At 57.0% G+C, this 23,379-nt stretch overlaps 1 protein-coding gene across 6 annotated transcripts in view; it reads left to right on the forward strand.

Moving 5' to 3' along the window:
- PTPRU (protein tyrosine phosphatase receptor type U) overlaps nucleotides 1-19,883 on the forward strand; it is an 83,355-nt gene extending 63,472 nt beyond the window's left edge. For 3 of the 6 annotated variants that reach the window (XM_034648044.1, XM_002929557.4, XM_019810249.2), the window contains 15 exons: nucleotides 1,122-1,312; nucleotides 2,050-2,125; nucleotides 2,620-2,696; nucleotides 8,245-8,281; nucleotides 8,922-9,019; nucleotides 9,105-9,221; nucleotides 9,998-10,152; nucleotides 12,252-12,387; nucleotides 12,879-13,028; nucleotides 14,631-14,804; nucleotides 15,651-15,791; nucleotides 17,804-17,929; nucleotides 18,081-18,238; nucleotides 19,424-19,559; nucleotides 19,821-19,883. In XM_034648044.1, coding sequence (XP_034503935.1) covers nucleotides 1,122-1,312; nucleotides 2,050-2,125; nucleotides 2,620-2,696; nucleotides 8,245-8,281; nucleotides 8,922-9,019; nucleotides 9,105-9,221; nucleotides 9,998-10,152; nucleotides 12,252-12,387; nucleotides 12,879-13,028; nucleotides 14,631-14,804; nucleotides 15,651-15,791; nucleotides 17,804-17,929; nucleotides 18,081-18,238; nucleotides 19,424-19,559; nucleotides 19,821-19,883 — 1,835 coding nt within the window. Of the gene's footprint in view, nucleotides 1-1,121; nucleotides 1,313-2,049; nucleotides 2,126-2,619; nucleotides 2,697-4,297; nucleotides 4,316-8,244; nucleotides 8,282-8,921; nucleotides 9,020-9,104; nucleotides 9,222-9,997; nucleotides 10,153-12,251; nucleotides 12,388-12,878; nucleotides 13,029-14,630; nucleotides 14,805-15,650; nucleotides 15,792-17,803; nucleotides 17,930-18,080; nucleotides 18,239-19,423; nucleotides 19,560-19,820 lie in introns of all 6 variants that reach the window. The other 3 variants (XM_034648034.1, XM_034648025.1, XM_034648053.1) reach the window with 2 other exon arrangements.
- Nucleotides 19,884-23,379: the final 3,496 nt, after the last annotated feature.

Raw genomic sequence — 23,379 nt, forward strand, 5'->3', positions numbered from 1 at the left:
AGCGCAGGAGTCTGTCCTGGTGTCATGAATTCATTCTCTCTGTCAGCCATGAGTAGGAGTCAGAGGCCAGGCTCTGTAGAAGGTTCCCTAAGAAGGCTCATTCCAGCTGAGGTCTGAGGATGGATAGGAGTTTACCAGGCAAACACAGAAGGAGAAGGGTGTTGGAGGGGGTGGGAAGGGAGGGGGCTGGCACCTGGGCCCCATTGGGGGTTTCCCACCTGCCCCTGCCAGCTCGGACCTGGGCAGAGAAGAGCCCTGAGAAATGTGGAGGGCTGGCCTTGACTGAGCCCCTGCATCGTACCCAGGACAGGAGGAGAAAAATGAGTGTTAAGTGTGTGAGGGTGAATGTTCAGAGGAGGGTGTGACTGAGTGGGGCACTTTGCTCTGTCCCAGGGCCTGATCTGGGGGACCAGGGTGGGGATGCTGACTAGAAGAGCGGGGAGCAGGGAGCAGGCGCGCCTGGAGGGAGGGGCTAGTTTTCTCTGTGTGTGTGTGTGTGTGCGTGTGTGTGTGTGTGTGTGTGTGACTGTGAACCTCTCGACCTGCTCCCCCATTGGCTGAGGTGCCGCACGGGCTGACAATGGAAATGCTTGCGCAGGAGAAACGCTGCTATTCAGGTGCCTCCCGTTAATCTGTGGAGGGGGTGGTGGCAGCAGCTAATTTCGGGGATTTGCTTGTCTTTGAATGGGGGTAATTACTGGGAGTTGCCAATTGTTCCAGATTGTTCTCTGGAAGAGAGGGAGAAGGGGGAGCGGCTCTCATGGGCTCTGCTGAGCACTGCCCCCTGCAGGCAGTGTGGCAAAGTCACAGAGGGGTGGTCCAGGCTGGGGAGCAACAGGATGGAGTCAGGGGACCCCAGGATCACAGCAGGGCCAGAAGGGCTGGCCCGGAAGGGTCCTCAGAGACCACGTGACCCAACTGGCTCGTGTTACAGATGGAAAAACGGATGCAGAAGGGAAGGGACTTGCCCAGGGGCGTACTGGGTGGGCCCAGCCAGGCTGCTTGGGTCCAGGGAACAACCCCCCTGTTGGCCGTGCACCCCTCTCCCCCCAGTCCGTCTGGGACACCCCAGGCTGGGGGCGGTGTGCATCAGGAACCCCCTTTCCTCTCTCTGACTGCAGGAGACCAGCGCAGTGGTGGGGTCACTGAGGCCAGCAGCCTGCTGGGGGGCTCACCGCGGCGTCCCTGCGGCCGGAAGGGCTCCCCGTATCACACGGGGCAGCTGCATCCCGCGGTGCGCGTGGCCGACCTCCTGCAGCACATCAACCAGATGAAGACAGCCGAGGGCTATGGCTTCAAGCAGGAGTACGAGGTGCGGGGCCCCAGTCCGGCCAGGACCCCTCGCCAGCGCCTTGACTGGCTCCTGCTTGCTGTGAACCCTGTCCCCGGTCAACCCTCAGCCTCGCCCTAGATGGACCTTTGCTCTGACAGTCCCTAACTCAACCTACTTTGTTTTTGACCTTGACTTTGACCCCATCTCAGACTGACCTGGTTTCTCCCACTCCTCCTGATCCTGACGTGAATCTGACCTTGAGTCCCCTCTGTCTCCATCTAGACCCTCACATGACCCTCGTCCTCTCCCCGATACGACTCTGACCACCAAGAGTCACCCTGACCTCTACCCTAACACCCAGTCTTGACTTTGACCCTGCCTCTCATCCCAAATTCCACTGGAACTCTGATTCAGATCCCATCCCCCGTCCATCTGGACTCTGACACCACCTTGTTCTAATCTTAATTTGACTTCACTTTTGCTCTCTTTCCAACTCACCTGGGTTTACCCTAAACCTGACCCTTGCTCTCAAGTGTCTGTGAACTCTGACACCCACCCCCCTGCTTTTCTCTCTTCCTTCCCCTCACATTGCTTGGTTTTGGACTTAGTCCCTTGCTGATAAAGGGATATATGGTGACTTGATCCCAGGCTCCAAGTTGAACCCTGAATCTGGCCCTTATCTGTGGTTCCACTCCCATCCTGTTAGGGGACAGGGTCTTACGAGGGGAGGGGTTGCCCTCCCCCACTGACTACCCCTTTACTTTCCCTTCTGGCAGAGTTTCTTTGAAGGCTGGGATGCCACAAAGAAGAAAGACAAGGTCAAGGGCAGCCGGCAAGAGCCCATGCCTGCCTGTGAGTCCTGGGGAAGGGCCTGGGTCTGGGGCCGTGGGTGGGAGGGACCTGTGTGGGGTTGGAGAACAGATGGAGTGAGCCCCCTATTGAGGGCCTCCCACATGCCAAGCCATGCGCTCATTATTACACCCATTATTTTACTTACTCCTCTTAATAGCCCAGTGATGTGGGATGTATTATAACCCCCACTTTACAGATAAGGAAGCTGAGGCTTGGGAGGGAGCTTACTTCCTGCTAAAGATCACACAGCTCATACTCGCCTGAGTAGCACGTGACCTTGGGCCTCCTTGATGCAGCAGCCCTGGTTCTGGCCCTGGCCTGTCCTGCCCCCTCTGGTGCGGAAAGCCTCCTTGTCAGCCCTGAGCCTCGAGGTTCCCTGGCTCTCCTGCCTGTGTCGTACCTCTGGCCTTCTGGTAGCTTCCCCTCATTGCCCTAGCTCTGCGCTCACCAGCTCAGTGCCTGCCCACCCCATGGCCCCTGCTTTGTGTTTCCAGATGATCGGCACCGAGTGAAACTGCCCCCGATGATGGGAGGCCCCGATGCCGACTACATTAACGCCAACTACATAGACGTGAGTGCCTCGCCGTCATCTCTGCTGGCCTCGCCCTGCCCGCTCTAGGCGCACTGCCCAGGCAGGCCAGCAACCTGACAGGGAATACGTGGGGGTTCACGGTGCCCCTACCTCCTGCAGTCAGTGCCAGGGAGCTCAGAAGAGGGGAGGGCAGATGACAGCCGTCAGGAAAACTTGCTGCGGGACGGACAGATGGGGGGCTTCCGTGAAGCAGAAAGAAGGGGAGTGGGCAGACAGCTAGGCCTGGAGTTGAGGAAGGAGCCCCTCTCACTGAGGCCCGAGAGGCTTGGCGCTGGGATTCACATGACTCGCGGGAAGGCTGCAGGCAGGCAGGGGCTGGACTGCGAAGGCCTCCAATGGCAGGCCGAGGAGGTGGGGCTTTTCCCTAGGGGTCCCAGGGAGTTGCTACGAGTGTTTGGACCGTGATCAGAGTGGTACTTGAAGAATAACAGCTCATGTTTATTGAGCAGATGCTGTGTGCCAAGCGCTGTGCTAAGCACTTTATATCAAAGATTTCATCTTATATAATCCCTGAAATCTTATATAATCCCCTCACTTTACAGGTGAGGCGGCAGACTCAGAGAGGTGGAGCTGCTAGTCCAAGGCCACAGAGCTAGCGAGTGGGCCAAAAGGGACTCAGATCTCCGCTTGTCTGTGTCTCCAAAGCCTTTGTTGCTAACCACAGGGCTCTCCTGCCAGCCAGTGCAGTGGCTGGGTCCGGATGGGCCGAGGAAGGGGCTAGGGACAGGGCAGGCAGCTCCCCAGGTGTGAATGAGGGGCCCCGGGACCCTGGTCAGACTCGCCCACCCTGACAGCAAGCCACGTTTGGGAGAGAATCATTTATTCCTTCATCAGATCTGTTTCGAGCATCTACCATGTGCCAGGCTGGGTACCAGAGATAGAGCAAAGAACGACATAGACAGCATCCCTGCTTTCCTTGAATGTATGGATTCTAGTCGGGGAGACACATAAACGTATCTACAAGTAAGATCATTTCAGATGAGCTGGGAAAGCACAGGCCAGAAACGAGGAATGACTTTCCTAGTATCACACAGCAAGTTAGCGGTACGGCCAGGCTTAGCCGCAGCAGGCTGCGTGGAGGCGGGGGCTTGAGCTGGCTTTGTGTGGCCGGAGAGGAAAGGGGGAGAGTAGGGAGCGGCAGGAGCGAAGGAGGAGGAAGGTGTGTACCTGGGAGGTGGGATAGTCAGGGACTCAGGAGACCTCTCCTCTCCCTCTTCTTCACCTCCTGGGGGCCAGAAAATACGCTACCCCATATTTTCCAGAATTCCTTACCTTCACCCCGACCTCCCATGCTCTCCCTTGACTGGGGTACGGGCTGGGCCTGGCCTCTCAGACTCGGGCAACTTCGACGACAGGGGCCTCTTCTGGGTCTCCTCAGTGTCCCAGTTGGCTTCCCCGTGGGCCCCAGCAGGCTCATGCCACTCCCTGCTTTCTGGCCCAGCCCGGCCCCTGTCTCTGCTCTGCCTCCCCTCCTCACATCACCCATCCTGGCCACTCCTATGCTCCGTTCACCTCCATCAGCCTCTGGCCTAATATCTGTCTCTTTTGCTTTGTACTGTTCCCTCACTGGCATCATTAAGATTCGGATAAACCGTGAAGTAAGTATCTCTCTCCCCGTCTCCTCCTCCTCCTCCTGTCTTCTCACCAGCTGTATCTCAGACTCTCTCATAGTCTCTGGCTGTCTTTCTCTCTCTGTCTCTGTCCTCCTTCCCCTCCACTCGTGCGCCCAATGCCAACTGTCCATTTCAGCAGCCTGGCCAGGGGCCACCCGGGGCTGCAGATTTGACACGACCCCTGTTGTAAACAATTCCTTCCTGTCCTCCACTGCGCTGAGATGGGGCATCAGGGTTGGGATGCTTCCATAGGCCCCCTTCACCGGCCACCACCTTCTGTCACTTTTGTCCCCCAACTCCCCACGCCCAGTGAGTCTCACTAGCCATAACTTCTGGGGGGCGCGGGGAGGGGTGGGTGGGAGAAGCTGCTCTGGGTGTCCCCATCTCTGCTGCTTGGGGGTCAAGGAAGCAATGACGGCCCCGCCAATCCCCTGAAAACTAGTTTCTCTGGGGTTCAAAACCCTTCGTGCTCAGTTTGCTTGAAACTCAACCCTAACTACTTTATCCTCAGTTTAGCCCTACTTTAAATGTTTAATTTTTGGGGAGCAGTTTGGGTATTTTATTTTTTAAAATTGTGCCATCCCTGGGCCTTCTAGGAATATTTTAAAAAGTCCTATTCATCTAGTGATCCTTTAATTTGGTTTTTAATACACATTCGACCTTTGAACAGCATGGGTTTGAACTGCACTGTCCACTTTCTTGTGGATTTTTTAAAAAATAAGTTTATTTTTTATTTTATTAAATTTATTTTTTAATTTATAGTTTTTATATTTATTTTTTATTTATAAGTTATATTTGTATTTTCCTTATGATTTTCTTAATAAATAATATTTTCTCTAGCTCACTTTGTTATGCGAATACAATATGTAATACCACATAACATACAAAATATGTGTTACTTGACTGCTCACGTTATCGGTAAGGCTTCTAGTTAACCAGGCTATTAGTAGTAGTTACGTTTTTGGGGAGTCAAAAGTTATGTGTGGATTTTCAACTTCCCCAGCGGGTCAGCGCCCCAAACTCTCATGTTATTCAAGGGTGAACTGCAAATTATTTTTATAATATTTGATGTCTGATGGGATTGTTTGCTATTTTGTGGGTTCCTTTCTATTTTATCTTCTTTTTTTTAAAAGACAATGTATTTCTTGTTTTTTAAAGATTGAAAAATACAGTTCATTATCAAACTTTCAGACAATACAGAAATATACACATCTCTGTATATGAAATGAAAGGTCCCCACAGTCACAGCTGCTGGAGACTACCAGTTATCCCAGATGTGCTCCCAGATATCACCCCCCCCCCTTATTTTGAGTGTGCTTCAGCAGTTTGTAAAGTTCCCAAATTTGAATAATACGCCTATGAAATGGGTGGATACACGCAGCCCTGGTGCCCCCACGAGGAGGTGATGAATACAGGTATATTTCTTTATACCAGTCTCCATACAATGTATAATCCCACCCACTTGGTTCATTGCCAACACTCTTCAATGCCCATAGAAGACTTGGTTTTAATCCATCTTCGAATGCCAGTTAACAAAATTGTCATTGGCTGGGTGCCCACCTCTGTGCCAACATGTTAGGCACATCATTTCATCCCTCCCATTCTCCGAGAGGCAGGGACCGGCATTTGTCAGATGAGACGATGGAGCCTTAGGAAAGTTCAGTGACTTGCTCGTGGCTGCATGGAGATGGGCCTCAAGCCCCACGTGAGCCCTTGACCCTCATCCTAGACTCTGGTTCTCTCACTGTAGGGGGGCATCAGGAGGCCCTGGGGTGCTTGTCCATGATGCAAGTGGTCAGTCCCCCAGTGCCACCCAAGGAGAGGCTCCAGGCTGATGTGGGGATGTGCCCCAGGAGCGGGTGCCCAGGACAAGCCGATGCCCGGGGGGTGAGGACCAGTGCGCTCTCAGATGCTCTAAAATGGGTGCGGTCAAGGTGATCCGTCTGCTCACCTTTCTTTCACACCTGACCATTTTACACTTTCCGTTGTAGTGTTCTCTGATTGTGCAGGAACGCACCTACGCACAAAGAAGTTAATACGCAGACAGGGAGGGTGATCTGTTGAAAACTCGTTCAGCGGTGGACTGTATTTGCTGACTGGCTTGGGTGCTGGCCCTGGGCCGGGCACCAGAGGGACAGAGCTGGATGAATCCGAAGAGACTTGTTCTCACGTGGGATTCTCAGGCCAGCTGGTTTTAGGTGGAGGAGCCCCTTCCCGGCTTCACCAGCGCTGGAGGTGGGAGGGCCACCCTGGCAGCGCCTTTGCTGGGCCTTCCTCTGGGACCGCTTTCGCCCAGCAGTTCAGCTGAGGACTTGAGGCAGAGACGGCAGCTGGGGAGTTAGGCCAGCCCAGCAGCAGTTCCGCCAGTGAGGGGCCAGTGGCTCTGGGACGCCTGTCACTGCTGGTAACTGGAACTGGGTTTTGGGCACTGTACGCGGGTATACAGCACACTCTCCAGGTCTGTGTGTCTCGCTGTTCTCCCCACATTGCAGAAGGGAGCAGCGGCTCCGGGAGGCTGAGTCTGGCCAATCCAGTGTGTTTTCAGATCCAGCATTGGTCCCTCCCGGGAGCTGGTTGGAAAGGCGCAATCCTGGGCCCCACGCCAGACCTTCTGAGTCTGAATCTCCCTTTTAACAAGATCCCTAGCAGCTGCGGGTGTACATGAGGGACTGAGGAGTGCCCATTTCATGGCCGGAGTCACTTAGCTGCTCTGTAGAGCTGCGATAGGAACCCACATCCAGCTGACTCCCCAGGCTCGGATTCTTCAGCCCTCGAAGTCCACCTCTGCCCTAGGAATCTTGACAGCCACACTCTTTGAACTTGAACGTGGTAGCAGTAATCATAGGTACCATTGATCAGGTGCCAACGCTGTGCTGGCCGTGGCGACAGACCCTTGACGGTGTGTTACTTTGTTGACTCCTCACAACAGCCCGAAAATACCGTCATCGTTCCCATTTTGTAGATGTGAAAATCGAGGCCTAGAGAAATGAAGGGATCTGCCTGAGGGCGCACGGCTAGCAAGAGGTAGAGCTGGGACTTGAACCCTGGCAGTGTGACCGAGGTGTGGGGAGCTGGGTTGCGGCCGTGAGCTTGATGGTTCTATCCTGCGTCAGTGCTGCAGCGCGTTTGGCCCCTGCCGCGGTGCCCGCAGGGGTGTCACGTGCGGGCAGGACGGCAGGCCTGGCTGTGGCCCCGGGGTGGGAGTTGGGGCTGGCTGGGTCCTCCTCGCAGCCTGAGGGCTCTGGGGATGGAGGATGAAGTAGCTCTTGCCCTCTCTTTGGCGGGAGATCGTGCAGGTAAAGTGCTTAGCACAGTCTGGGATCATAATAGGGTCTCAAAAATGATTATTATTATTTAAAAACCATTTTATCTGAGGGCCGTGAGTAACCCATGTGTTCACTTGCTTCCAACCTGAAGCCTTCATCTGGGTCCCTGGGTCCCCCAAGCTCTGGGTGACAGGTAGTGGGGAGGGGGCACTGCCCCCCTGGTTGCCCCGAGGGGGCTGGGATGGCTGATGAGACCCAGCCTGGGGTCCGGGACATCCCGGTAACCTGGGCAGGATCACTGTGGACTTTATTTGTATCCGAACAGCTGGGCTGTAAGCTGATTGTGTCTAATCCCCCCAGTTTATGGGTGGGGAGACCGTTTAGGCCCATATAGGAGTCGTGTCTTCTCTGGGGTCACACGGCAAAGATGGGTTTGGACCCAAGATATTGGTGTCCCGGCTGCTCTTCCGTCCTAACTGGGGGACTGGGAGGACAGGGGCGCCCTGGTTAGGAGACCCCAGGGAAGAGGGCGGGCAGCTGGCTGTGGGGGCGTGTGACGCACCTGGGAGAGGAGGGCAGAGGAGGTGAGATCGGAGTGAGTGAGGGGCCGCTCCTGGAGTCTCACTGAGCCCTATTCTCCTGTTCCAGGGTTACCACAGGTCAAACCACTTCATAGCCACTCAAGGTACCTGCACCTTTGCCCCCGTGTGCCCGATGCTGAATGCCGTCCGCCCTCCGCCTTCCCTCTCACTTGCTTGACTCCCAGTCTGCCTCCCCGCTGTCTCTCTCCCACTGTCTGGCTGGTCTGGAATTTGGCCACCAGTCTCTGCCCCCTTTGTGTTCGTGTCTCCCCGATGTGCTCAGTGCGTCTGTGGTTCCCTCGGCCATCTGTCTGTCTCTGAGGTGGTGCATGCAGAAGGGGAGGCAGGCTCGGTCCTGCCAAGTGTAGATTGTGCCTCTGGATCTGGGGGCTCCCTGGGTCCCTCTGGCTGTCTTTGCCCCCAGCTGTTCATGTGTCCATTCCTCTGGGAGACTGGTGCCATAGACTGAGGATCTAGCCCTCCCGGGGTTAGAGGATCTAGCCCTCTGTGCCTCCCGGGTTCCACTCGGGATGATTGGGGTCTCCAGCCGGGCCCTCTCTGATCCTACCCATCCCCGGGGCCCTCCAGGCACGAGTTGGCATTGGGTGGGGTGTGTGCGGGGTGAGCATGGTGCCTTCATCGGGGCTTAGGAGCCTCCTGGCCTGGGCTGGGGGTGCTGGGCAGCAGGTGTGCTGGCCCTGGGTGGAGACCTGGCCTCAGAGACTAGCACCCTCTGCGCTCCAGGGCCGAAGCCCGAGATGGTCTACGACTTCTGGCGCATGGTGTGGCAGGAGCACTGTTCCAGCATTGTCATGATCACCAAGCTGGTGGAGGTGGGCAGGGTAAGCAGGGCCTTGGGGTGAGGGGGTAAGGCGGGCCAAGAGGGGGCAGCAAAGAGCCCACTGAGCCCGCCTGTGGGGACTCCAGGTGAAATGCTCACGGTACTGGCCGGAGGACTCAGACATGTACGGGGACATCAAGATCACACTGGTGAAGACGGAGACTCTAGCTGAATATGTCGTGCGCACCTTCGCCCTGGAGCGGGTGAGTCTCCTGTCACCTGGTCCCCGCAGGGGTGCCTGAAGAGGCCAGGGCAGGAGCAGGAGGGGCGAGGAGGCCTCCGCTGTCCTCACCAGCAGGGCAGCCGCTTCATCACTGCAGGGAGCGCTGTGGGAGGACGGGACGGGGACGGCCTTTGCTGGCGACTCCAAGAGGACGTCGAGACGGTGGAGAGGAAGACGGTGGCTGGTGGTGCCAGTCCTGCTCTGTGCCGGGCATCGTGCAGAGCCCGTGGCACGTGTTGGTTAAGCCCCGGGAAGTGCTGGGATTAGGTGTTTCTGTTGGTCCCGTTGTACAAATAAAGAAAGCGAGGTGGAGTGGCGGCATCACGCCCGAGGCCACATGGCCAGGGCCACATGGCCGGGGACGGGCCCAGTCCTCCTGTCTGTGATCCCATTTGATGCTCTTTAAAAATCCTCGAAGGAGACACTTTGCCCCTTTAGGCTAAGACCAGAGAGTCACAGTGATCTCGGCTTGCACAGCCTCGTGGAGGCAGAAGCAGGTGATTGGCAGACGGGGTTAGGCGTCAGGTGGGCCCCGGCCCCTCTCCTGTGTTGTATTTGTCTCCTCTAACCTCGGACGCACAGTTTCTCCTGTTTGGGCCCTGGTTTTCTTGCAGGTGCCATGAGTCATTAATAGCCATGCCTCAGTTTATGATTGGGATTAATTGATTGAGATCCCGTGAAGAGGTGCTCCCCGCGGCTGCTTGGCACCCGGCAGGTGTCTAGGGATGCCAGCAGTGACTCTGACTGTCTCCCCAGAGAGGGTACTCTGCCCGGCATGAGGTCCGTCAATTCCACTTCACCGCGTGGCCGGAACACGGCGTCCCCTACCACGCCACGGGGCTGCTGGCCTTTATCCGGCGCGTGAAGGCCTCTACCCCGCCTGACGCCGGGCCCGTTGTCATCCACTGCAGGTGAGGCGCTGGGAACGCCAAGGGGAAGAAGACTGGGTGTGGGGGGCTGGTTCCAGGTCCCTGAAGGAGAGGAGGCTTGGGTTCATCCTCCTCAGACCCAGAGGACAGGAGAGACTGACCCCCAAGGGTCCTTCGAGGAGGCACTGGAGGCAGAGGGGGCCAGGGGGCTGGCGAGGCTCCAGGCAGGTTGGGTTCCATTTGCTTCTGTTCAGCAAGTGTGCGCGGCACCCCTGTGTGCTGGGCTTGGCCCGGGGGCTGGGAAGGATTTTGCTTTCCCTTCTCCCAACCCAGGGGCTTTCCTCGCTGCGTGGCCTTCATACCGCGTACAGCTTCTGACCATCACCCCTTTCTCTGCCAAGTGCTGCCTTGGTGGGCTCCTGCGACCCCACTTGCCCTTCCTGTCTGTCTCCACAGCTTTCTCTTGCCTCTGAAGGGCCCTGTCCTGTTCCTGCCCCCACTCTTCCTGGGGAGCTTCCCTCTGACCCCGGGGTTTCACTGACTCCCCTGGGCCCACAAGTCCTTGGCTTCTGTATCTGGTCCTGGCTCCTCTGCTTGGATTCCTCTCAGCTTCCCAGACGCTGCATGGCAGACTCCCTCCCTCCCTCGCCGGCCCCTCCCACTTCTCTTTGGTTTCTTTAGGCTTCTTTAAGATGCTGTCTTTATTTATTTTTTATTTTTTAATAAAGATTTTATTTATGTATTTGAGAGTGAGAGCGAGAGAGAGCATGAGCAGAGCAGAGGGAGAGGGAGAAGCAGGCTTCCCACTGAGCAGGGAGCCTGATGCGGGGCTCGATCCCAGGATCCTGGGATTTTGGTCTGAGCCGAAGGCAGGCTGCCCCTAAGATACTGTCTTTAAAATAAGATTTTATCGAGGTATGACATGCGTAAAGCAAAGCGCACACATAATAAGTATATATAGAACTTTATCAATTTTCATAAATTAAACACACCCGTGAAATAACCAACACTGCTCCGATCAAGAAACAGAACATGAACAGCATCCAGAAGCCCCCTTGAGCCCCCTTCCACTGTACCCACCTCCTTGCTCCCAGAGCAATCTCTATCCTGACTTCTAAAGCGTGAGTTCATTTTGTGTGTTTTTGGACTTTGTGTAAATGGAGTCACACAGCGTGCACTCTTTGGTGGGGGGTGTCTTCCCCTCCACCTTATGTTTGTAAGATCCATCCATAACCTATGGATGCGTCAACCACAACGTGTTTATCCGTCCTGCTATTGGTAGGTATTTGGCTTCTGTCCAGTTTTGAGCTGTTACGAATAGAGCTGCTAAGAACATTCGAAGGCATGTCTGTGGGCCACGTGTGCGTGCATTTCTGGGGGGTGTGTACAGAGGGGTGGAAGGGCTACCCGGCCCATGTCCAGCTTTGGTGGGTGCTGCCAGTCTCCCCAAGTGGTGGTAGCAATTCCAGTGCCCGGCAGGGGTGGGTGGGAGACCCGCTACTACGCTTTCTTGCCACCGTTTTCAAGCTTGAAACCTTGGAGTCCTTTTTGTCCTCCCTCTGCCCCTTGACCCTGCTCACCCTGGGGCTGAGCGTGAGCGTTCCAGAGGTGGGTCCAACATAGCCCAGCTCCGGCTGAGCTCCCAGTTGGGTCAGGGAGACAGCCACATAGACAGTGACCATGTAGCAGGAAGAGTGTTTGATAAGAGCCTGCCTGGATTCCTCTGGGAGCTCAGAAGAATGACGTGCTGGAAGGGCTTGGGAGGTTCCCCTGAGTATGCGAGCGGGTATGAGTGTGGGGGCCTTTGAAGGCTGTGCGGATTTGGGGCTGCCCAGGAGGCAAGAGCATTCTTGGATGAAGCTCTGAGCATCACCTTTGTCCTCCGCCCAGCTCGCTTGCCACCCTTGCCCTCCTCTCCTTCCCGAGGCCCGTCCCCAGCTCGGTCTTGCATCACATTCCCACAGCTCCTGCTGCAGACTTCTCCCCGGGCTCCTCCTCGCCGCTGGGGTGGGGTGTCTCTCCGTCTCCCAACCCCTGTGTGATGTAGACATGGCCGGCACCCCAGGCCCCCTCTTCCCTTTTTCTTGGCCCCGGGCTCCCTCCCCAGGCTCTGACGGGGCCCCTGGCTGCTCTCTCCCCAGCGCGGGCACTGGCCGCACAGGCTGCTACATTGTTCTGGATGTGATGCTGGACATGGCGGAGTGTGAGGGCGTCGTGGACATTTACAACTGCGTGAAGACCCTCTGCTCCCGGCGCGTCAACATGATCCAGACGGAGGTAGGGGACGCAGCCCTCCCTCCCTGCCTGCTCCGGGACTTGGGTCCCTCATGGAGGAACTCAAAGCTGGTGGAGTGTGTCTGAGCGGTGTCCTTAGAGCTGAGATCCCTGAACTTGGCCTGCCAACCTCTGAGGGTCTTCCCAAAGTCAGCTGCACTGTGTTCCGTTGGGGGAGGTCAAAGAGCCAAGGGGCCAAAGTCATAGGCTTTAAAGGTTAAGATCCACTGGTGTTGGTATCCTCATTAGATGTGTGACCCTGGGCTCTCCCCTCACCTTCAGAGCTTCTTACAGGGTATTAGAGGGATGAAACGTGAGGTACGTGAACATACCTGTGAAGGTTGTTTCAAGTAGGGTTGGTCCGACCTGTACTAATACCTAGCTGGACTCTAGCGTCCCTGCTCAACTTTGGGCTTGCTTCCTGTGGCCATCACCCCGAAATCTCTAGGTTCTAGTCCCCTCCTGGTTTCTCATATTCTCTCTTCCGGTTCCAGGAGCAGTACATCTTCATTCACGATGCAATCCTGGAGGCCTGCCTGTGTGGAGAGACCACCATCCCTGTCAGCGAGTTCAAGGCCACCTACAAGGAGATGATCCGCATTGATCCTCAGAGTAATTCCTCCCAGCTGCGGGAAGAGTTCCAGGTGGGGCAGGAATGTGTGTGTCTAGGTGTGTGGGTGTGGTTTGTGAGTGTGTGTGTGTGTGGGGGGGGTGTGTGTGTCTTGGGAAGTCCTCAGTGCTATAGGAGTCATTGAGAGTCAAGACACAGGGACAGAGTAGGGCTCCTGGGAAGGACTTGGAGACAGTGGAGGAGGTGGTCCCTCCAAGTGGTTGAGAGCCCATGCTTTGAAGTCAAGGAAGCCCGGAGTCAAGTCCTGGCTCAGTGAAGAGCTGTGAGTAGCCTTGAGCACTCACATTACCTCCCCCAGCTTCGGGTTTCTTATCCAGGAAGGAAAGTCAATATTGCCTTTGTAGTGTTTGTATTCATCGGGATTCTTTGGGTCACAAGTGACAAAAATCCAGCTCAGTGACTCTTGTAACTGAAAAGTCCAAGGATGGTGCAGCTTCAGTTATGGCTGGATCCAGGGGCTTAAACGATGATGCCAAGACGTAGTCTCTGTCCAGTTTTGGTTCTGCTCTCCTGTTTTTGGCATCTTTCTCAGACCCATACCCTGGCCCCCAGCAGTGCCAGGCTCATGTCATCCCTACTGTCAGGAGACTGGAAAAAGGACTCCCTGCAGCTCCAACAGAAGTCCTAGACCAGATCATCCTGTACCATCCTCAAGCCAGTCCCTGGGGCCAGAGAGTAGGAACACATCAACCAGCCCAGGCTTGGTTCTGAGGGTGGAGCCGCTCTCCGCATGTCACATGACGGAGATGGGTGAAGACTGGTTCTCCAGAGAAGTCCCAGAGTGGTCCGAGGGCAGACAGAGGCTCCAGATGTCCTCTACACTCCAGGTTCCTGCCAGGGCCAGCGGGATGGCCCCTTCTTGACACCTGACGCTGGAGAGCCCGCACAGACTGGTGTCACGCGAAATGCTGCCTCTGATTCTTGGAGCCCTGCTGGGGATCATGAGAGACTGGCGTTTCCTGTTAGGGATCCCCAAGGACAAGAGAAGGAAGCTGAGACCCCATGGATCAGGCTGTAGGAGGCACAAGGTGGAGGAGATAGGCCAGAGTCCCAGGCTTGTGGTGTGACCGGTGCCCCGGACTTGCGTTCTCTTCAGACAGGGCTGACCACCTCCGCAGGTCCCCGGAGTCCACTTTGTGGACAATGTGGGGCTTCAGGGCTTGTCTGCCTGAATGCACCTGATAAGTTAGTAAGGATCCTCACTGTGCCTTTTATGTATGGAGCCTTGCATGCGCCAGGCGCAGTGCTCGGACTTTGGCGGTATCTCACTCAATCCTCCCAATAGCCCCTCGAGCCAGATGTATCATTCTCCCACCTTACAGTTGAGAAGAATAATGCTGAGAGATGCAGTGGCTTGTCTAAGGTTACACAGGGAGTGAGGAGGCAGACTTGAGTCTCCAGAGCTCTGTTCAGAACCTGTGTGATCTGGAGACAGGGAGCCTGGGGTCCCTGTCCTCACCCCCTTCTTTCTGGACCTCAGTTCTCCATCCATGAAATGGGGTTAACAACCCAGCTCAGTGTCCTTCATGGGGCCGTGAGGAGGCCCACCCAGCAAACACTGGAGGTCCACACTCACCCCCACCCCCCGCCCCATTACTCCTTCTGCTCCCTGTAGACACTGAACTCGGTCACACCGCCCCTGGATATGGAAGAGTGCAGCATTGCCCTGCTACCCCGGAACCGGGACAAGAACCGCAGCATGGACGTCCTGCCGCCCGACCGCTGCCTGCCTTTCCTCATCTCTACCGACGGGGACCCTAACAACTATATCAACGCGGCTCTGACGGACGTGAGGGCTTGGGGCGGCTCTGGGCTCGGGGATTCCCTCAGCCAGCAGTATTCGGGAAGGCTCAGGAGCCGGAGGGCAGAGCCGAGGGCTCTGGTTGGGACAAGGTTGGGACCGGGGAGCAGAGTCAGTGTCTGTCACTGCTCTGGGACCCGGGCTGGGCTCTCAGACCCTTCCTCCATGGAGCTGGAAGGGACTGAGAGATGCATCTATTCACAAATATTTATTGAACCCCTACCGTGTGCTGGGCACAGGCCATACCCCCAGATCTCTGCTCTCCTGGACCTTGTATGTGGGTGGCGGGTTGGGACAGTGAGTACACAATGATACAGTGGTATGTCAGACGCTGGTAATTTCTACGGAAGGCGACCAGGCAGGAGGAATATATAACGTGGGCTTTGGAGTGTGTGTATATGGCTATTTTTGATGACGTGGTAAGGAGGGCCCCTTGGAGGAGGTGACTGTCCAAGAGCAGAAAGAAGTGAGGGGCAGGACTGTGTAAGCATTTGGAAATTTGTTCTAGGCAAGAGGACTAGCAGGTGCTAAGGCCCTGAGGCAGGGAGCAAGCTTAGCAAGCCTCTACCTTCAATGCCCAGTTTCCCATCACCATACATGTGGGAATTTTGTCCCAGGGGCCATGGGCTTGGGCACCAGGGGCCTGGGGAGGGGGGCTCCCCCTACCAGCTCAGGCCTCCATGTGCCACCAAGCTCTGAAGTGGACCCCCGCACGCAGCCCGACCCTGAGGGGAGAGCTGTCCTGCTCAGGGTGGGCCGAGCCGGGGACGGCCGTGGCGGGAGCGCCGGCCCTGTCGGGCGGTGCGGCCTCGCTGAGGCCTGGTTTCCCCGCAGAGCTACACACGGAGCGCAGCCTTCATCGTGACCTTGCACCCGCTGCAGAGCACCACGCCTGACTTCTGGCGGCTCGTCTACGACTACGGCTGCACCTCCATCGTCATGCTTAACCAGCTGCACCAGTCCGACACCGCCTGGGTGAGGCCTCGCTGCCCGGGGCCTCGTGTGCTCCAGGGCATGTCCCTGAAGCCCAGGGCTGGATCCCAGCTGTGCCCCCTGTCTGACCTGAGATGGGTCCCACTCCCTCCCAGAGCCTCGGTTTCCTCATCCGTAAGAAGGAAGCTGACAGATTGGAGGGAAGTAGGTGCTTTTTCCTGAGCACCTGCTGTATGCCCAGGACGCTGCTTTGCACTCATGGGCTTCGGGTGAAAAGATTAAGACCTAGAAAGCAGGCAAGTGGCAGAGCTGTGCCTCTCCCCCAGGCTGCCTTCTTCCAGAGCCTGTGGGTGGATTCAGCTGCCCACCATGGGGGCCTTTGAGGCTGAGCAAAATTCCAGCCTCCTTAGTTTTTGACTGATTTTGGGTAAGTTCACTTGCCTCTCAGAGCCTCAGTTTCTCTCCTGCCCGGCACGTAGTAGGCTAAGTGCGTGGCGGGGATGAAGACGAAGCAGTTGCTGCTGCGGTGGGTCCGGACACTGGCTCAGTGACCTCCGCCTGGGGGCTGCCCCGTTTCCTTTTGGGGCCCCCAAAGCTGGCGCCCCCAGGAAGTGCAGGGGTTCAGCCTTCCAGCCCCGCGTGGCCATATCCCCCAGATCTGGGCCTCTCTGCACTTCCCTGTCCTCGGCGGCTGGGAAGAGTTGCTGTAAAATGAGCCTGATGGTCTCTTAAAGGCTGAGAAGACTTGCTCACGGGGCCCTTTACAAGGCAGGCACGTGGCATACACGACCAAGGACTGCGGCGTAGTGGGCTCTTGCCTGGGATGTGGGCAGGAGCCCCATGTGGGAAGAACCTGCCCTTGCTAAGGCAGGGGGGGGGACCCAGAGGGAGGCTCACAGAGATGTCATTCAGCCACTTTCTCCACTGGCCACTCCCTGCCAGGCCCTAGCAGTAGGCAGGTGGGGGGACAGAGAAGCAACACAGCACCCCTCTCAGATCTCATGGTCCAGGGGGAAGCAGGGTGCAACACCTGACAGTGACCGCACAGAGGGAAGGGGCTGTCACGGAGCTGGCGCTGGGACGCAGAGAAGCCTGGGGATAGCGTATCAGGGAGGGCTTCTGGAGGAAGTGGTATCTGAGCTGAGCTGTATAGGGAGGGTAGAGCTAGGAAGGTGAAGACGGGGGAGGATGTGTGATCCATGGAGAGGGGGCAGCATGTGCGAAGGCCTGAACACAAGGAATTGCTGGGACCCCAGGCGAGAAGAGGAAGGTAATGCCCTCTTTGTGGGCGTGGTCAGAGAGGGAAGCCAATGGAGCATGGAATCATCTGGGAGGAGCTTGGGGACCATTTCATACACAGAGAAACGGGGGCCCAGAGGAGAAGAGCTTTGCCTGGACTCCAGACAGAGCTGAGGCTAGAAGCTGGGGCTCCGGACCTACTGGCCTGGAAGACGTGTGTCTGTGTGTGTGTGGGGGGGAGACACCCCCTTCATCCCTCCGCTGTCTCCAGTCTGGCCTGGAGGGGAGGCTGCATGTGGGACCCTGACTCCATGGTGGGGTCCTAGGGCAGGAGTGGGGGTTCTGAGCTGTGTTGCAGCTTGAGGGGCACCCCACCTCTGTGAGCTGATGCTGGAGAGCAAGGCAGTGAGAGAGAAGGCCAGGGGGTGGGGGTAATGGGGTGCGTGGGGGTGATCCGAGGCCTATCCCTGGAAGAAGGTGGCCTCATGCAGGGCTGTGTGTGTGTGTGTGTGTGTGTGAGCGTGTTAGGTGTGGCTGTGGAGCTGCCCAGCCAGGATTGTCAGTGCACCTGTGAAGGGTTTGTCTCTGCTGAGCTGAGCGGGTCAGTGCAGGAGACATTGGGGTGGGTGTGTGCTGCACTCTGATGGGTGAGTGGCGGCGGCTCGGGGGACTCTGCAGGTGGACTAGAAGTGAGTGGGTCAGGATGTGTGGGAGCCCCGGGGCCAGAGTGGAGGTCTGGGATGGGCAGAACAGCAGCTCCCCACCCCCCCCAACCTGGCTCAGCTCAGCGCTCCCCTCCGTGTCTGCGTCCCTAGCCCTGTCTGCAGTACTGGCCAGAGCCGGGCCGGCAGCAGTACGGCCTCATGGAGGTGGAGTTTGTGTCAGGCTCTGTGGACGAAGACTTGGTGGCCCGTGTCTTCCGGGTGCAGAACATCTCGCGGGTGAGTGACCTGGGTGCCCAATGGTGAGAACCTGGGTGATGGCTGGGGGGCAACCTCATGAGACCCCCTTGAGGTCACCCCAGGGCCCGGTTACCCCGAGGCTCATGTCCCACCTCCCCCGCCCCCCGCTGCTGGCCGCCTGTGCCCTCAGCTGCAGGAGGGGCACCTGCTGGTGCGGCATTTCCAGTTCCTGCGCTGGTCTGCCTACCGGGACACGCCTGACTCCAAGAAGGCCTTCCTGCACCTGCTGGCCGAGGTGGACAAGTGGCAGGCGGAGAGTGGGGACGGGCGCACTGTCGTGCACTGCCTGTGAGTACAGGCCCTGCTGCAGGGGGAGAGGGGCTGGGAGTCTCGGGGCCAGGGGCAGTGGCCCAGGCTGAAACTAAAACCCCCCGGGGCTTGTGGATGGCCGTGTCCTGGACCCTGCACGGCCAAGCAAGGATGGCCCCATCTTCCCTGGAGGAACCCAGTCCGTTTCCAGGGTGTGGCCTCAACCCTGGGCAACTGCCCAGCACCCTCTGTGTGCTGTCTGACTTCGCCAATTTAATTACAGTCCTGTCAAAATTGTTTACTGCGTGAGGCAGCAGCACACTTTAAGCCAAATGAATTCCAGTCTTTGTTCACGCATGCACGCATGCAACTTTTGTCATTCGTTCCTTCACATGCCCCCGTTCCTAAATGCATGTATTCACTCCTGTCTGGGTGCAGTCGCTCCTTTGACCCCCGCTTTCTCATGCTCTCAGCGCTTACTGACCCTTCCAGTGCCCCCCTAGCCATTCCGGGTACAGGGATACGGAGCTGAGTTGGGCAGGGCCTGGCCCTCCGGGGACTTTGGTTCTAGTGGGAGAGACCGCTCAAATGGGGGCTGAGGGCCTAGTCCATCCCCCACCTCCCCAGGGGAGCCCCACACCCCGATGTTGCAGGGGACAGAAGAGGGAGAGGACAGGGGATAGGAAGCGTCTCTGTGTTTGGCTGCAGGTTTGCCTCGGAGTGTGGGCGTGTACGTGTGTGTTTTCGCCACGTGTCTGTATTGCTGGGGGTGACTGGTGCTCTCAGTGTTCATTTTCCATCCTGATGCCTGGGGTTTGCTTGCTGCTCTGCTGCCCTCCTCCGTCTCTGTCTTTGTCTCGGTGGCTTTCTCTTGGAGTGTGTCTAGCCTCCTTTCCCTCAGAACCTGCTGTCTTTCTCCTGGAGGCTGTCTCCCTAGTTCCCTACAGGCTTGGGACGCCAGTCTTGGCGTCTGAGCTCCCAGACCCCTCCCTCCTGGGTCCCCTAAGCCCCGCCCTTCTGAGCTCCCAGACCCCTCCCTCCTGGGGTTCCCCTAAGCCCCGCCCCTCCCTGCTGGGGTTCCCTGGCTCCGCCCCTCTTCTCTGGGCTCCCAGGCCGTGACACTCCTCCCTGTTGGTTCCCTGGTCCTGCCGGTCACTTTTGGTGTTCCAGCCCCAGCCCCCCCATCTTGAGCCCCACCCCAGACCTTCTGTGTGTCTCATTTAGGAACGGGGGCGGCCGCAGTGGCACCTTCTGCGCCTGTGCCACAGTCCTGGAGATGATCCGCTGCCACAGCCTGGTGGATGTTTTCTTTGCTGCCAAAACGCTTAGGAACTACAAGCCCAATATGGTGGAAACCCTGGTGAGAGGCCACATTCCCCGCCCAGCACTTGCCGCGCCCCAGGCCACGCCCGGCCAGGTCCCTCCACACCACTGGGCTCTAACTGCTCCCTCCCGTTGGGCTTCGGGTTCTGATCTGGTGGTGCCAAGGTAGTTATATCCATTTGCCCCTTTCCCCGCAGAGATGGCCCAGGGCCCATGCTTGCCCTCTGGCGCTCCATTCTCCCCGTTCCTGGTACCAGAGAGGGACCAGGCTCATGATTCCTTCTCTCCCTTTCCCCAGGATCAGTACCACTTTTGCTATGATGTGGTGCTGGAGTACCTGGAGGGGCTGGAGTCAAGATAGCGGGGCCCCTGGCCTGGGGCACGCGTTGTGCACTCAGGGCCAGGCCCAGTGTGGATGAGGAAGACCTGGGCCCCGACTCAGCTCCGCTACAGCTCCTGCAGGGGAAGCACTAGAGTGGGCGCCGGGCCGTCTTGGTGCCCTTTCCACTGTGGCCGGGGCCTCTCACCGCGTCTGCCGGGCAGGCTGTGGGCCAAGGAGGAGCTTAGCAAGACGGCAGCCCAGCCCCCCTCCACCAGGTCCTGCAAGTCTGAGCTGGGAGTCCGGCACTGCCTGGCGGAGTGACAGGGGCTCAGGACTGCCAGCTCGCGAGGACCCAGGCTCAAGCTCCTTGACGCCAGGCTCAAGCCCCGGACTCTGTCCCAGGCCTGGGCGGGGATGAGTGAGCCCTTGCAGAGCCTGTGGCTGGCCAAGGGTTCCACCCCGCGTGGCTTCCTCTTGACACGGATAGAGGGTGCACTGGGGCTTGGCATCTGGAATCCTACCTGGCCTGGCCCCTGAGGGTCCTGGGGAGACTGGGCACATCAGACTGGTCCTCCCCAGAGGGGGCTATGGCCCCCTCCTCCACCTTGCTGCCTAGCCCCGGGGATATTTTGCTCATGACCCCTCCCACTATTACTTCTTTGATGTGTGCTCTGAGCTTCCTTGAAGCGGGATCTGCCCATCCCTTGCCCTGTTCCCTGTGGGGCTCCTTCCCTGCCTGACCGAATGTCTGCAGAGTGAAGGCACCTGAGCCCCTCTTCCTGTACTTTTCAGGCCTCACTGGTGGGTCCTGCTCAGCCTAGGCCAGTGACAATCTGCAAGGTTGAACAACAGCCCTTGGGGTTGAGGTCTCTGTGGCTCCTGGTCGGCTGCTCCCCGGGGACGGGGCACTGCTACATCAGGGGTGCTGGCAACTTCCACAGTTCAGAGGAAGAACATGTATTTTGGGGCTGGAGGAACAATTCTTTTTTTGTTAATTTTATGATTTTTTTGATGGGTGGGTGGAAAAATCTCTTTAAAATGGGGCAGGCCACACCCCCATTCCGTGCCTCAATTTCCCCATCTGTAAACTGTAGATATGACTACTGACCTACCTCGCAGGGGGCTGTGGGGAGGCATAAGCTGATGTTTGTAAAGCGCTTTGTAAATAAATGTGCTCTCTGAATGCCACAGAGCAGCCTGTGTGTGTGTGACCACCCTGAGTGGGGCCTGCTCGCCTGCCCCCAGCCTCTTAGTGCAGTGGGAGTGCTCTGGGCTGGGAGGCAGAGGCCTGGGTCCAGTCAGGCCTTGGTTTTCCCATTCGTAAAATGGTCGGGTGCGGACCAGAGCATTGCTCAGATGCCTTCTTGCAGGGGCAGGTTCTAGAGAACTCTGTCTATTGCTGCCTCCGCCCAGGCCTCTGAAGCAGCTTCTCAGGCAGTGGGCTTCATCCTGAGACCCCTGAGGGCCACAGAGCCGCCTCTCACCCCCAGGGGCCTGGATCTGGGTTGAGCTCTTTTGGGGACAGCATGGGAGGCTCAGGCTTTGGGATCAGGTGGACGGGCCTCACCAGCTGTGAGACCCTGGGTAAGTCAGCAACCTCTCCGGACCTCGGTTCCCATCTGTAAAACGGGGATGACCCTGGTAGGATCAGAAGAGGTCGTGATTAAGGGCCTTGCAAGGTACCAGGTGTGCTGAAAGGGCTTCGTTTATAAACTCAACAGAGACACACCCTGTCTCTGTGATGGTCAGTCATCCCAGCCATTGCCAGCCTCGGGCTTCTGCTAGGGGTGGAGTGGAGGAGGAGTGGGCTAGCTGGTAGGGATCCCAGTCACTCCTGGCTGTCATAAACTTGTGTCATCTTGGGCAAGAAAAGTCGTGTTTCTGGGCCTCAGTTTCTTCATATGGAAGCTGGCTCCTTGATGTACTGATTCTGTTCTCACACTGGCTGACTCCTGTGCCCCAGGTTCTCCATTGGCAAGAGAATACAACCTATTCCAAGGACTTCAGGATCCAACATCTTTTAATCTGAATTAAAAACTTATTATGATCCCTCTTAGCTAGGGTATAGGATGACACCCCCCCCCACCCCACACACTCAGTCTGCATTGACTACTAAGCCTCACCTGATGGATCGCAAGTGTATGTCAGATACTGGTTAAGCAATAGAATGTGACTTGCTTTGACCAATTCAAAATGGCAGAAGTGATGTCAAGTGAGTTCTGGATCTTAAGCCTCAAAGGGCATTGTGGCTTTTGCTTTTGTCCTCTTGGAACTCTGCCATGTAAGGAAGCCTATCTAGCCTACTGGAAGATTTGAGGGCACATGGAAGAACCAAAAGAACACATCCTATGAATGGCAATACCAACTACCAGCCCTGCGAATGGGGCCATCTTGGGCCTTCCAGCCTGGCGGACCTCTCAGGTGAGTATAGCCATGACTGAGCTTAGCAAAAACAGCCCAACCAACCCCAGAACTGGAAGAGATGATCAGTTCTTTCTTTTAAACCAAAGTTTGAGGATTGTTTGTTATGCAGCAAAAGCTAACTGATACATATATGTTCTGGGTGGTGTGGATGCAGCTTTACTCTTTGCCCCATCTAGTACTGAGCTCCTAAAGGGTGGGAAGTGTTTCTGCATTCATCCCCTTGTAGGCATTGCCCAGCCAAGGGCTGGTCTTGTGGCTGGTGCTCTGGAAATGTTGGCATGAGAGAGGGAAGGAAGGAGAGAGTGTGGGTCTGTTTGTCTGATCATTGGCCTTACATGGCTTTTCAGAGGAACTGGGAAGGCAGACCGTGTATTAGAGGAAGGCCAGCTCCAGAATGAGCCAAGGTCCCACCCCCAGCTCTGCATAGCCACCAGCTGGTGACCTTGCACCTGTTCAGGACCACCGCAGGCTCAGTTTCCTAATCTAGAAAATCAACCTAATGATACCTACTTGTAGGAAGTCTAGAGATAAAATGTTTAAAAGAACTAGCATTTCCCGGTGCTGACCTGACTCGCCCTCAGTAAATGCGATCACGTGATACTGAAGTTCCCAGCTAATAAACACGGCCTGGCATGACCTTTCATTCAGCACCCTGACCTCCTCCTTAAACCATGCAAGAGCTTCCAGGACTAGGAAATGGAGGCCCAGGAAGGCACTGGACTCATTCAGGGTCACAGTCATTATATGGCCAAGCCGGGGCTCCAGCTTGACCCCATGTTAGGCTGACTCCAAAGCATGGCCTCTCACTGCTCTGCTCCATGGCAGGCCTGGGTGGTGTTGGAAGCTGGAGGATCCCTTGATGCAGCCCCAAATGGCTAATGCTGTGGCCTGGGCACTGATTTTCAAATGCTCGGAAACGTGTCAGGGTGGGTGGCCTCTTAGACAAGGTGACCCGTGGCAGGAGAGGACGGATGGCCCAGCCTGGCTCTGCCCGGGGCCACCGGCCTTGCGGTGGACAGTAGAACCGCCCACCCCAGATCCCCGCAGAAAGGGTTTCTAGAAGTGCAGACGGGCCGGCCGTCTACTGAGGCCAGAGGCTGAATTCGCTTCT

This window comes from Ailuropoda melanoleuca, chromosome 2 (genome assembly GCF_002007445.2).
Source record: "Ailuropoda melanoleuca isolate Jingjing chromosome 2, ASM200744v2, whole genome shotgun sequence".
NCBI lineage: Eukaryota > Metazoa > Chordata > Mammalia > Carnivora > Ursidae > Ailuropoda > Ailuropoda melanoleuca.